Source organism: Rhinolophus sinicus, chromosome 1, assembly GCF_057876585.1.
Source record: "Rhinolophus sinicus isolate RSI-liver-muscle chromosome 1, RSI-T2T, whole genome shotgun sequence".
NCBI lineage: Eukaryota > Metazoa > Chordata > Mammalia > Chiroptera > Rhinolophidae > Rhinolophus > Rhinolophus sinicus.
In genome coordinates, this window is record NC_142501.1 from 58081138 (window position 1) to 58092858 (window position 11721).

The 11721-nt window shown below is 48.6% G+C and overlaps 1 protein-coding gene across 1 annotated transcript; it reads right to left on the reverse strand.

The window, feature by feature from the left end:
- Nucleotides 1-226: 226 nt before the first annotated feature.
- On the reverse strand, nt 227-8046 carry ZBTB39 (zinc finger and BTB domain containing 39). Its single transcript, XM_019742418.3, has 2 exons — nt 7914-8046; nt 227-6390 (listed from the first exon to the last, which is right to left on the reverse strand). Exon 2 carries the CDS (start codon nt 6344-6346, stop codon nt 4211-4213), a length of 2136 nt encoding a protein of 711 aa, XP_019597977.3. The 5' UTR covers nt 6347-6390; nt 7914-8046; the 3' UTR covers nt 227-4210.
- Between the last annotated feature and the right edge of the window lie 3675 nt (nt 8047-11721).

The window sequence follows — 11721 nt, forward strand, 5'->3', positions numbered from 1 at the left end:
GGCAAGACAATTTGTGGCCAAATCTTGAGTCCAAACAGACATTTACCAGAGGTCCACTGTACTCTCTGGGCCAACAGAAGATCCCCCTCAGGGACGTCTACCTGAAAAGGTGGGGTCATTGACCATGTTGACACAGGTCAACAAGTTAACCCTGGGGAATTCCAGCTACAGGAAAGAAAAATGTACTACCTAAAAGAATACTGCTTCTGAAGGGATGACAGCCCACATAGTCTGAACTCCAGGGATGAGCATGAGTACGGTAAATAGGAAAAGAACTCCCATATCCAATTTCCTTTTTTTATTCTAAATAAAAAACCACACTTTGTGCCGAACAATGGAATATAAAAAAATCAGATGTACAACGATTTTAGACATCTACTATTTGGGGGGAAAGTTTACAAAATATACAAAACTTTACAGCAATAGATAGTAAACACTTAAATATTAGGAGGTCAGTACTTATTAATTTAATGGAAGGAGTTAGACGTCAACAACGCTTCTCCATTTCATAAGAGACTTTAGCTAGTAGAGGTGGGAAGGGCGGGTGGACTGGACATGGGAAGGGTGTTAAAGAAACACTGAAATCCAAAGTTTTATTTCCATCCTGATGTAAAGTTTATGGCGAGGAATCACATTGAAACGAATGCTGTGTGCCCTGCTTCCTGACTCATTCGTGCAGGTTTTAGGAAAATGGATGTGTAGAGACTCCTAGATGGGCACAGATGTCTCCACACAGCCTCCTTTCGTGCCAACAAAATCAGTGTCCGTCCATAAAGGGATTTAAATTCACTTCCGCAGTGGAGTAGTCTGGGAAAATAGGGCACAGCAGGAGGTCAAAAGAGAAAGAAAACTTATCAGTAGCAAAACCTGACTGGGGAGAAGGTATTTAAGCCCAAAGGCTTGTCCTGGAGACAAAAGGGTGCTTGCTGACAGATCAGAAGAGAAGTCAAAAAGAACTTTTACCCATTTTCTGGTTCTTAGGCGTCACCTGGACCAGATCCCACCCCCAACTCCTTTCTTCCCAACTAACGTGAACTATAGAGAACCCATGGAATCTTAAAATGTAGGACTAAATATGAGGGTAACGCAGAGCTTCTCAGTGGGTGCTGTGGCATCAGTGAGTCATCAGTGGGTCCCAGGAGAGCTAGGACCCTGATCCCCTCCTCTGGCCACATGCAGCCTCTGCTGTTTACCCCGGTGTGCCATACAAGTATTACCCTCCCCTCAGGAAACAGGTTGGGAACGGCCTCATGCTTGGTTTAATGCTCTATAGTTGCCATCTTGAAATTCTTAATTTTTTAAACAAAGGGCACTGCCAATTATGCAGTTGGTCCAGGGTACAGAACAAGAAGCAGGAGGAAAAGGGAGAAGACAAGACATTCAAGGGTCAAACAGAACCTCAGAACAATACAGCAGGAGACAGTACTAAACTGGGCTCCAGGGCAGAGGGTGCAACAAATTCAAATGAACAGAAGATTGAAAAAATAAAAACTCAAAATAAAACGAATACCTTCCACCAGGAATCCTAGAGTGCCCTTTGCCACAATAGAGTTTCAAGTAAAACATTTCAGAAAATGGTGAGAGGCCGAGGCAGTAAACATGACTCCAAACAGAGGGAGGGCTCAGGTGTGACTATGGGGGACACGTGGAGAAACAGGGTTTGGTCAATGAGCCTCATGAGCTGCTGAACCTGCTACATGTCTAACTGCAACCCACTGTGCCAACCCGAACCACTGGGCCTCAGGAGGATCACGGAGGTGCAGTTGTTTTTTTTAGTGTTTCAGGGGCAAAGTTTCAAGGATTTGCTTTTTGGTTTACTGGCAAAAAGGGAATACTTCACAGTTTCAGGTTAAGTATACAGACTACCCAGCATCCACGACACCCTCTGTTTAGGAAACCGGTTTCTCCAGCATACGGATCCATTCTCAGCTGTCGGGTTGGGTTCCAGTAAGTAGCACCTCTCTTAAATCCGGCCATTCAAAAATCAGTCCTCACCAATAGTCTGGGAGGAATCACTCAGGCTTGAGAAGCTTAGCAGACACTTGATGGTAGTCTTTTACACATTTGCCTTCTTAAATTTCTAATGGTCAGTGTGGGAGACAGAGGGAGAAACTGGTCAGGGATGAAAAGTCTCAGTACTGCTTTCCTGATAAGAATTCCCAAAGGAACATTTAACAAGGTGGGTTTAGATGGTGAAAGGTGGCCATTTGTACAAGTCCCTCATGTAATGGCCACCCCACCAGAGAGCCCTGCACTCCAATTCAGAGGCTTTAACAGTCTCGGGCTAGAGAGAGGCAGCAGGTCCAACAGGGTTTGCCTGTACGACTTCATGTAACTTTCCAAGTTTAGGAAGGATGAGAAAATGTGCAAAACAGGTCCTTCGTGTGACTTGATCCCCTCAACTCAGTCCCCAATCTACTCCATCACAGGATGGAAGGAGAACGAAAGGCCTAGGAATTGAACAAGCCCCAACTTTCTAGAATTTACATTTATTACCTAAAGAGTTCCCTGGCTTTATTCTCCAAGAGACTATCTGGAGATAAAGAAAAGAATTTGTTTGTTTAAAAGCTTGACACATTCTCCCCCAGTTCTAGCCGATTTTCCAAATCTCTGGCCAGGACTGTCCCCTGGAATACGGCTCCGTGCTGGGGAGAAACTCACTTTCCTGAAGTCTCTTATCCAAAAGAGATGCTGGGTAATATGTATACAAAAATAAAAATAAATAAATATTAACATCCAAAAAGGCGTTGTTAGTTAATTAAAACCACTTGCTATGAAACAGCCCGCAGTGCTGCCGAGTCCCACAGGGGCAGTGTCAGGGCCGAGGCCAGGGGCTTGCAGAGCTCGCCTGAGCAGGTGAGGTAGTACGAGTTACTGAGGTGCCGCCTAGTGAGTCTACGCGATTGAGGGCCCTCTCCCTCAAGCCTTCTTTGGGCAAGACCCCTCCAAAGCCAACTAAGAACAAAACCAATCAGCCCCGTGGACCAGGCAGACACATTTCCCAGCCACCTAGGGAGGGTCTGAACCAGCTCCCAACCGATAGCACCCCCTGGCGGAAATGCAAAGACAGATCAGGATAAATTCCAGCAGGTCAAAGGTGAGCTGCCAAAGCTCCTGCCCAGTTGCACAAAGTAAACAACAGGTTACCCAACTGGGATAGACAGAACGCACATCCCACTACGTGCCACCAGTTACTTGGTCCCTTTAATCCTGAAAGGGCTCATATCCACCACTCCACCACCTCGTGGGGTCTTCTCATCTACACCATAAGCCAAACACACTTCTAAGTGGGAGACTGCACATAAATTAAGGCAAGGCTGCTGCTGTCAGAGACATCCCCACCTCTCTATCAGGAAACTCAAGGTCCATGGAGGCAGCCAGATAACAGACGACTACATCAAAATGGCTCCCTGTCAGGGAAGGCCTGATGTCCTGGGCCATCACTCCATATCATGTTTCTTTGGAACTGAGGAGGAAAACAGAAACCTTCCTTTCTATCCATCCAGGCTGGTACTTCTGATGGCACTGCAGGACTTATGGCTGGCAAGGCTTCATCCCAAAGCTTTCTAACCTAAATAGAAAGCTTAGTCCCCAGTCTGGATCTCGCTGCCAAAAGATTTTACTGTCCAGTCAGCAGATCAGAGCCATGGAGCAAGCAGGCACCCCCATTCCTAACACCTTCCCTGCCGAGGGCTGGGCCAGGGACCTGAGGTGAGCTGCCCTGCCGACTAGTCTTTTCTGAATGATCACATTCCCCAAATCTCTCTCATAGCTGGTATCCCAGTTGGAAGTCTGGCAGTAATACCCACAGTGAAAACCTCTCTCCTCCCCCTCTATCCAGTGAGGCTGTTGGTTGGATTCTTAGCAGCATAAAACCGATCAGTAAACTAAAACTCAAGCAGCTGGGGAAGGGGATCTAGTTGGCACCGGCCTGACGAGATCCCAAGACCAGCCTCAAAAGAACCAAAAACACAGCCCTCAAGGGCAAGAATCGGTAAGGAGGTAAACATGATAGGGCCGTTGCTTCTCAAAAACAGTAACAGCTCATGTGCTATTTCTTCTTTTTCTTCTTTAAATACAAGACAGAATTCCTAACAAGGCAAAATTGTTAACTTCAGCTGGGGAGAGACCAACAGCCATTAGAAAATCAACGTCCTGGCTGCCACCTGGAAGACCCACCCCCGCCTCCCCCGGCTCTGCTGGGACCCAGTCAGCTGTCAGGGTTCTTTTCAGCCTCTTTGGAATGGATAATGTACATGAAGGTCTGCTCAATGGTGAAGTCGGGCGGGAGGCTGCCTTTGTGCACGCCAACGTGCTTACTCATGAGGTTGAGGGTGGAGCTATAGTGGCCACAGACCGTGCAGCGGTACATGAGGGCCCCTGAGTGCGTCTTCAGGTGGCACTTGATAGTTGAGCGGCCTCGGAAAAACTTGTGGCATACCTTGCACTGGTATGGTTTCTCGCCCGTGTGGATCCGCCGGTGGTAGTTAAACTCGCTTGTGTGGGCAAATCTTTTGCCACAGACCTTGCAGCTGTACTTGCTGTTTCCAGGTTGGCCCTGCAGAGCCAGCTCCTCACTCAGGAAATCCTCTGCTGGCAGCTTCCGCTTCTGGAGAGCTGGGTGCTGTAGCCCAAAACCAGGCCGCGGGTCAAGGCCACTGTTGCATTTGTGCTGGCTGACGTGGTAGCGATAGGCAGCCTCCGACTTAAAGCTCTGGCTGCACAAGTGGCAGCGGAAGAGGGTGTCTTCTAGGCTTTGGTGCACAGCCATGTGCTTCTCGAGGAGCTGCAAGTCCACAAAGCTGTTGGCACAGACAGAGCAGGAGAAAACCGAAATGCCGAGATGGGAGAGGGTGTGCCACATGAGGCTGCAGAGGTTGAGGTGGCGCTGGTCACACACACTGCAGGCCTGGCCCTTCAAGTGTAGATGGTCAAGGATGTGGCCCCGGACCACGTGGAAATCTTTGGCCAATGCCTTCCCACAGGCAGCGCATTTCAGCTCTGTGGAGGCTGCCCCTGAAAACAGACCCAGCTTCCCAGGTAAGGGATCATTGGGGTGAACAATGATGTTGTTCTCAAATATTCCATCCCGTCGATGAAGGGTCAGCTGCCACTGGGTAAAGAACTTGGTTTCACACATGTCACAGGAGAAGAGGAAAATACCAATGTGGGACAGAACGTGAGTCACCCGGGAGTTTCTGTCCTGAAAGTGGGTCTCGCAGACCTTGCAGTTGCCTGTTAGCAGGTCCACGTGGTCCCGAGCATGCTGTCGGATCAGTTGAATATTGGGCTCTAGAACTTTCTTGCACACCTGGCAGGGCATGGCCTTATTCTCTCGGCTGTCGTTCTCTCCAAAGGTCAGCTCATCCTCACTGTCGTCACTCAACTCAATCACCTCCTCCGCTGTGCCGATCTCCTCGGTGGGGTCTTCAAACTGCAAGTCATCATCCCCCAGCTCCTCCAGCTGGAGCTCATCCATCTGCCCAAAGCCTGGATCTCTGGAGTGGTCACTATTGCTCAGACAGGAGTTGGTCCCAGTGGTAATGTCTATTGCATTGTCAGGGGGGAAGCAGCTGTTTTTACTGAAGTCTCCATTGCTCTGAACTTTGTATGGCTGGCAGGAGCTTGTGCTCGTTTGGATGCCCATGCTGACGGTGCCTAGGACGGGCTGAGTCACCATATTAGGTACAGACGTGAAAGGAGCAGGAGTATCACGGTCTTCTGTCTTTGGTGGCAGTGGCTGCTGAGGCTGAGGCAGGCTATGGTTAGTGTCACTAGAAACATTTCTCTCTTCCTCTTTATAGCTTCCTCCAGCATCACTAGGTAAGACATAGTTTCTATCAGGACCAAAGTGTTCCCCAGCACCCCGGAGTTCTCCAAGGGGATGGGCAGGCTCTGCTGAGCTACAACTCAGGGAGCTGGAGTGGCTCTCACTGGTGTTGGTCAGGGGCTTGGCCACAGCAGTGCTCTCCAAGTCAGGAAAGGTGGAGTGACAGGCCCGGAGGAGGTCCTCCATACCCAGACGCTCAGCTACCTCGTAGATGACCCCAACGTTGATGAGGTCCGTGAAGAGCTCCGATGTGTAGACAAAGCTCAGAATCTTCTCAAAATTGGCAGGGGTGATGAAGTCCACCACATAGGTCCTGGCAGCATCGAGCCCAGTGTTTAGGAAGAGGTTCTGGAAGTAGCCAGCCGCACAGGCCAGCACAGCTTTGTGGGCTGGGAAAGAGCGGCTCCCCACCACAATGGTCACATCGCACATGGTCTCCGAGAGCCGGCACTTGTTGAGTTCCTTCAGCAGGTTGTTGGGGTGGTTGGTGCTTTGCAGTTTGATCCTCATGCCCATCTTAGCAGCTCCTATGAAGTTGCCTTCTTATCAGCACAGTTAATCTGTGGACAGCAAAAAGAAAAGTTGGATGGCCAAACACATCCCTGCAAGTGAGGCACTCTGCAGGAGAAAATACCATCAGTCTGAGTGTTTCTAAGCCCCAAGTTGAGGGGGCAGGAGTGAACAGACATGGAAAGCTGCTCCATTCTGCCAGGGGGAAGGACAGCAAAAATGATGGGACAATGAATGACCTCTCTCCTTGTATATACTCAAATACAGAGTTATGACAAAATCCAAGAGTACTGATCTGATACCTAGTCTTTAAGAGACAGTGAGAGAGGTTGTAGGACTGGTTGGACAGAAGCCAGTGCTGTAGAGGTATCCGGCCAGAGATATCGTCTCAGACACAATCTTACACTTCATTTCCAGAGCAACAGGCTCAAATCTTTCTCACATTAATTTCCTAATTTCCTCCTGAATACAGGCTTTCCTATCTCGTTGAGTACATTCTCTTCCCTTACGATGCCAAATGCCATATACATACTTGAACACAATTATCAAAGTTCCATTAGCTACTGAGGAAAAGCTACGATGTTCCACTCCACCTTTCAGTTTTCTAACATTACTGTGTCCTTTCAGTCTCTAAATAAATCTTGTGCTCATTCTTGAGTTCCCCTCTCTCCCTACCTGTGCTACCTGCCTACTCTCATCTTTTCACAACCCAGAGCCATTCAGAAGTTAAAACACTTCAGAGCCCAAAGGAGTAAAGCAAAGAACACAACTGTAGTACTTAATATTGCTTTATGCTTTATTTCTTTTTACCACCCTTTCTGGGGTTTATGCTTATGTTGACCAGAACTAAGAGATTTACTTGATGCCATAAGAACACATCAAGTAAATCTTGATGCATCAAATTATATAGGTAAGGCTCCTGAAAGGCTTGCTCAATACCACTTTTTCCCCTTTTCCAGTCCTACAAGCCTAAAGATAAGTTAACTGCATTCTCGTCCTGTCTCACAACTCGCCCTGCGTAACACAGCCCCCTTCTCCACCTCACCATTCTAGTAATTCCCAACTTTTTCTGGGGCCCAGGAAGCTTCTGAGCATTGTTTGGGTACCAGCCAAGCATCTCCCGAGCCCTGATGGCTACATATCAACGGTCAGCAGGTCCGGGCACTGGGAAGTCTGCGTGGGGAGTAAGAGGGAGGCAGATTCCGAACTTCCGAGAAGGCACCCCAACAACCCCGTGGCTCCGCAGTCTCCCCTCTGGAAGGTCGAATCCGGGAAGAAGGGCGTTGGATCCGGCTGGGGCACTCCATCGGGAGGGCACCGAGCGCACCGGTACATCCCCAAAGACCGGCGACTGCCTGGGAGACTCCGGAGGGGGTGGGGGGCAGGCGGCAGGGCGCGGGGCCGGCCGGGGAGCAAGGGATCCGCGGCGGGGCCATCCGGGGTCGGCGCACGGCCGGGGAGGATGGGTCCGGCCCAGGGGAGTGGGCTGGAAGGAACACAGCGAGAGCGAGAGAAAGGACGGGACGGAGGTCGGGCCTCGGCCAGGGACAGCCCTCTGCCCGGCCGCGCTTACCCGGCTCCGCGGGGCCCGAGCACCATCGCCGCCGCCGCCTCACACAAAGGCCCCGGCCCGCCGTGCCCGGCCCGACGAGGAGGCGGCGCCGCCGGCCGCGGCCAGACTCTCCATCCGCCGCGCCGCTCGCCGCACCGGCCCGGGCCGCCCCCGTCGCCCGGCCCGCAGCGCCCCCCGCCGTCCCGGAGGAGGCAGCGCCCCCCGCCGCTGGGCCTCAGCGTCCCCCGCCGCCCGGGAGGAGGCAGCGCCCCCCCATGGCGGGGACGGGAGCGAGGCGGGAAGGGTGAGAAGCCACCAAGCCTGGGACCCGCTCCCCAGACCCCGCGCGGCCCTGCGACGTTACCACCACCACCACCACCACCCCGCCCAGTTCTGGCTTTTCTGAAGCACTCCAACCACTCCCTCCTCGTCCCGGTACCTGAAGAAGTGAAAAACCCTATTGCCAACTCTACGCTCTCCTCGCCTCTCCTGTTCTCTCTCCCTCCCTCTTCAATACATAGGAACCCCTGAGTCTCCAGGACCCTTCTGTTTGAGCCTCTCTCCTATCTCATCCACTTGCAGATGACAGAGGGCCGTCAGGCACAAACCCCCAAGGCAGGCACATGCTCCAGTTCAGTAATTGCTGGATGGATGAATGGGGAAAAGGGGACATACCAGATGATGCCAACTGATCTAAGCCGGTTTGGCTGTTCAGCAATCATGAGTTATTTTGATGAATTTGAGAGATTGTGCGTCCCCTTTTCCACAACCTCACTAACTGACGGTAGATGACACCAAAAGCAAGCATAATATTAAGTGCTGCCAAACATGTAATATTTATTAGCAAGGAGATGTAAAAACAGCCATATGACCTGATCTTGTTTGGGGTCAGGCAGTCTCATTTAGCTCTCTCATGAAAGGGTCAGTTGGAGACTGATACATGTTTCAATGACAGGCCCAACCCCTACAGCTGGATGAGGTGGCCAAGTGCTCCTGAAGTAGAACATCACACAATGAATATACTCCAAACCTCCAGCATCAGCATGATTCTGAGACATTAGGCTGCAAGACTTGCCAAGAGTCTTGAGCCTGTTCAATCTTTTTAACCAACTGCCTTCCATCTATTTAAAAAGAGACAACAGGCCCAAAATGGAGTCACTTGTGCTGAGCCATATTACCAAACAAAGACTTAATACCTAACCTAATTGCAGTTTCAGCCTCTCTCAGGAATGTAACCTTAACCAGTCAGTCTGGAATTTTCCTGGTCAGCACTAGTGAGGTAATCTGCCTAATAAAACCCTGTTGGGCCTCAGAGGTAGGTGACCTTGCCTGAAACAATCCACTCTTTGCTAAATAACTTCCTTGTCCCACCTCTTTCTGCCTTTAAAGGCTTTCCTTTTCTACAGCCCTTCGGAGCTCCTTTCTATTGTAGCAAATAGAAAAACATGGGATTGATTGCCTGATCATGAATGGTTGAATAAAGACAATTTGATCTTAAATCTACTTAGTTGAATTTTATCTTTTTAACAGTGGCAACCTTGCATCAAGTAAGTCCATCAGCATCATTTTTCTAACAGGCTTAGATGATGATTAGCATTTTTTAGCAATAAAGCATTTTTTAATTACAGTATGTATATTGCTTTTTTTAGACATAATGCTATTGCACACTTAATAGGCTATAGTATAGTGTAAACATAACTTTTATATGCGCTGGGAAACCAAAAAAGTTTTGTGCCTCGCTTTATTGCAGTATTTACTTTATTGCAGTGGTCTGGAACCTAACACGCTATATCTCCAAGGTATGCCTGTGTTTGTATGGTCTTCATGCCCATTTCTGTCACAGAGCTCCTAAAAATTTCCTAAGTGATAGAGAACCATGATGGTGTCTGTTGTTATGTAAATAAATGACTTTTGGACCACACCTAAGATGGGGGTTGGTTGCCAGGAGAACCAAACTTTTGATTAGAGGGTCCCAACGCCCTGACCTCCAGTGAAGGAGGAAGAGAACGTGGAGGTTGAATCAATCACCAATGGTCAATGATTTAATCACTCATGCTGTCAAGTGAAATAAAAAAGAGTCTGGAGGCTTTGGCTAGAAATAAATGATGAAGATTTATTTAAGGGTCTTAAGGTTTGCAAACCAGAAACACAACTAGGCAATACCCAGAGTGTTCTGAAGAAGAAAGAAAAGCTAAGGGTTCTTATAGTAAAAAGTACATTCTTGAGAGGAATCAGTCTGGTATTCTTAGCCTCTGGATTGGTTCAAGATGGGAATCCTCTAGATGACTGTTGGTCTGAATAATGGATGTGTCAGGTGGTCTGGATATGTAAACATTCTATCCTTAGTCCTTCAGAGGGTCATCAGAGGGTTATTTGGAGGTTCAGAGTATATACAGGACTGGAAAGTTAAAAAATTTAAGTGCCTAGCCTAGTTAAAACAAGACTAAAATTGTTTCCTCATGCCTCAACCTACTTTAGTTATTTAGCAGCTTGACTATAGTGATTCCATTTTATTTCTTCACTCGATTTCTCAATGCCTATTTAATGAAGCCTCCATAAAAACCAAAAGTTCAGCGAGTTCCCCGGTTGGTGAATACTTGGAGACTCGGAGAAAGGAGAGTTGGGTATTCCAAGAGAGCGTGGAAGCTCCACACCCCTTGCCCCATGCCTGGCCCTATGCATCTCTTCCCTCTGGCTATTCCTGAGTTGTGTCCTTTTATAATAAACAGGTTATCTAGTGAGTAATTGGGTTTCCTGAGTTCTGTGAGCCACTCTAGCAAATTAATTGAACCCAGGAAGCAGGTCATGGGAACCTCCAATCTGTAGCCTGTCAGTCAAAAGCATAGGTAAGAAGTTGGGCCTGGATTGGCATCTGAGGTTAGAGTCTTGTCAGAATAAGCCCTTAACCCATAGAATCTGATACCATCTCTGGGTAGATAGTGTCGGAGTATTGCTTGGTGTGTGGAAAACTCCCACTCCACACAGGTGGGAATTGAGTCCAGAACCTTTAATACTGAAGTCTTTTTAAAAATAAATCATGCAGTCACAATAGCACACATACACAAAGCTGAATGGAGAAGGGCTGTGAATCCAGTCTTGTTGACCAGGTATCCTTAGGCATCAACTTCTTTATAACAGGAAGAGGAGAGGCAGGATTCCTTCACACATTCTCCAAGTACAAAAATGGAATCTGATTTAAAATGTGTCTTTATTTTTCCTGGAATCCTCAATACTGCAATTTTTATCAGTCCCACCAGAGAGCGACCTTTCTGCATGTATGCTCCTACTTGGCAAAGTGTGTCGTCTCAGCACACATGCCAGAGTCCCAAGTTTGAGCAGAACCAACTCTTGAAGCTTTCATGACCCAGATAAATTCCCCAGATTCTGCAAAAGATACCCTACTTTTAAACCCTCTAAATAGATCATTTTGAAAAGTCAACAAGATGACTCACCGGAAAAAGGCTTAATGATCTGGGCTGAGGGCATTCTTTGACCTCTAGCATGTCACCTGACACCAAGGATACTGAGGTGAGCTCGCCCTTTTTCTCAGCCCTAACATACAGCTGTGGGTGCAAAGTTGCCCCAGTCAAGTTCTGGGAAGAGAGAACTTTCACTATGTTGAAAGAACTGCAGGAAGTGGCCTCTGGCCTCATGGTCTTGTCTTTATACTTCCTTGGGAGAGCTGAATATTGACTTGTATCAGGGTGGTTGAGGGGCTTGGCCAAGGTCCCTGCACCGGTCTAAGATAGAGAAACTGAGGATTTCCCAGGCTGTTCCATTAGGGTACAGAACTCCCTTTGAGATCAGTGGGCTGTGATAGTTGGCACAT

Bases quoted from the DNA above. Each gene is read 5' to 3' on its own strand.
- ZBTB39 (XM_019742418.3), bottom strand. From the start codon at position 6,346: ATGGGCATGAGGATCAAACTGCAAAGCACCAACCACCCCAACAACCTG.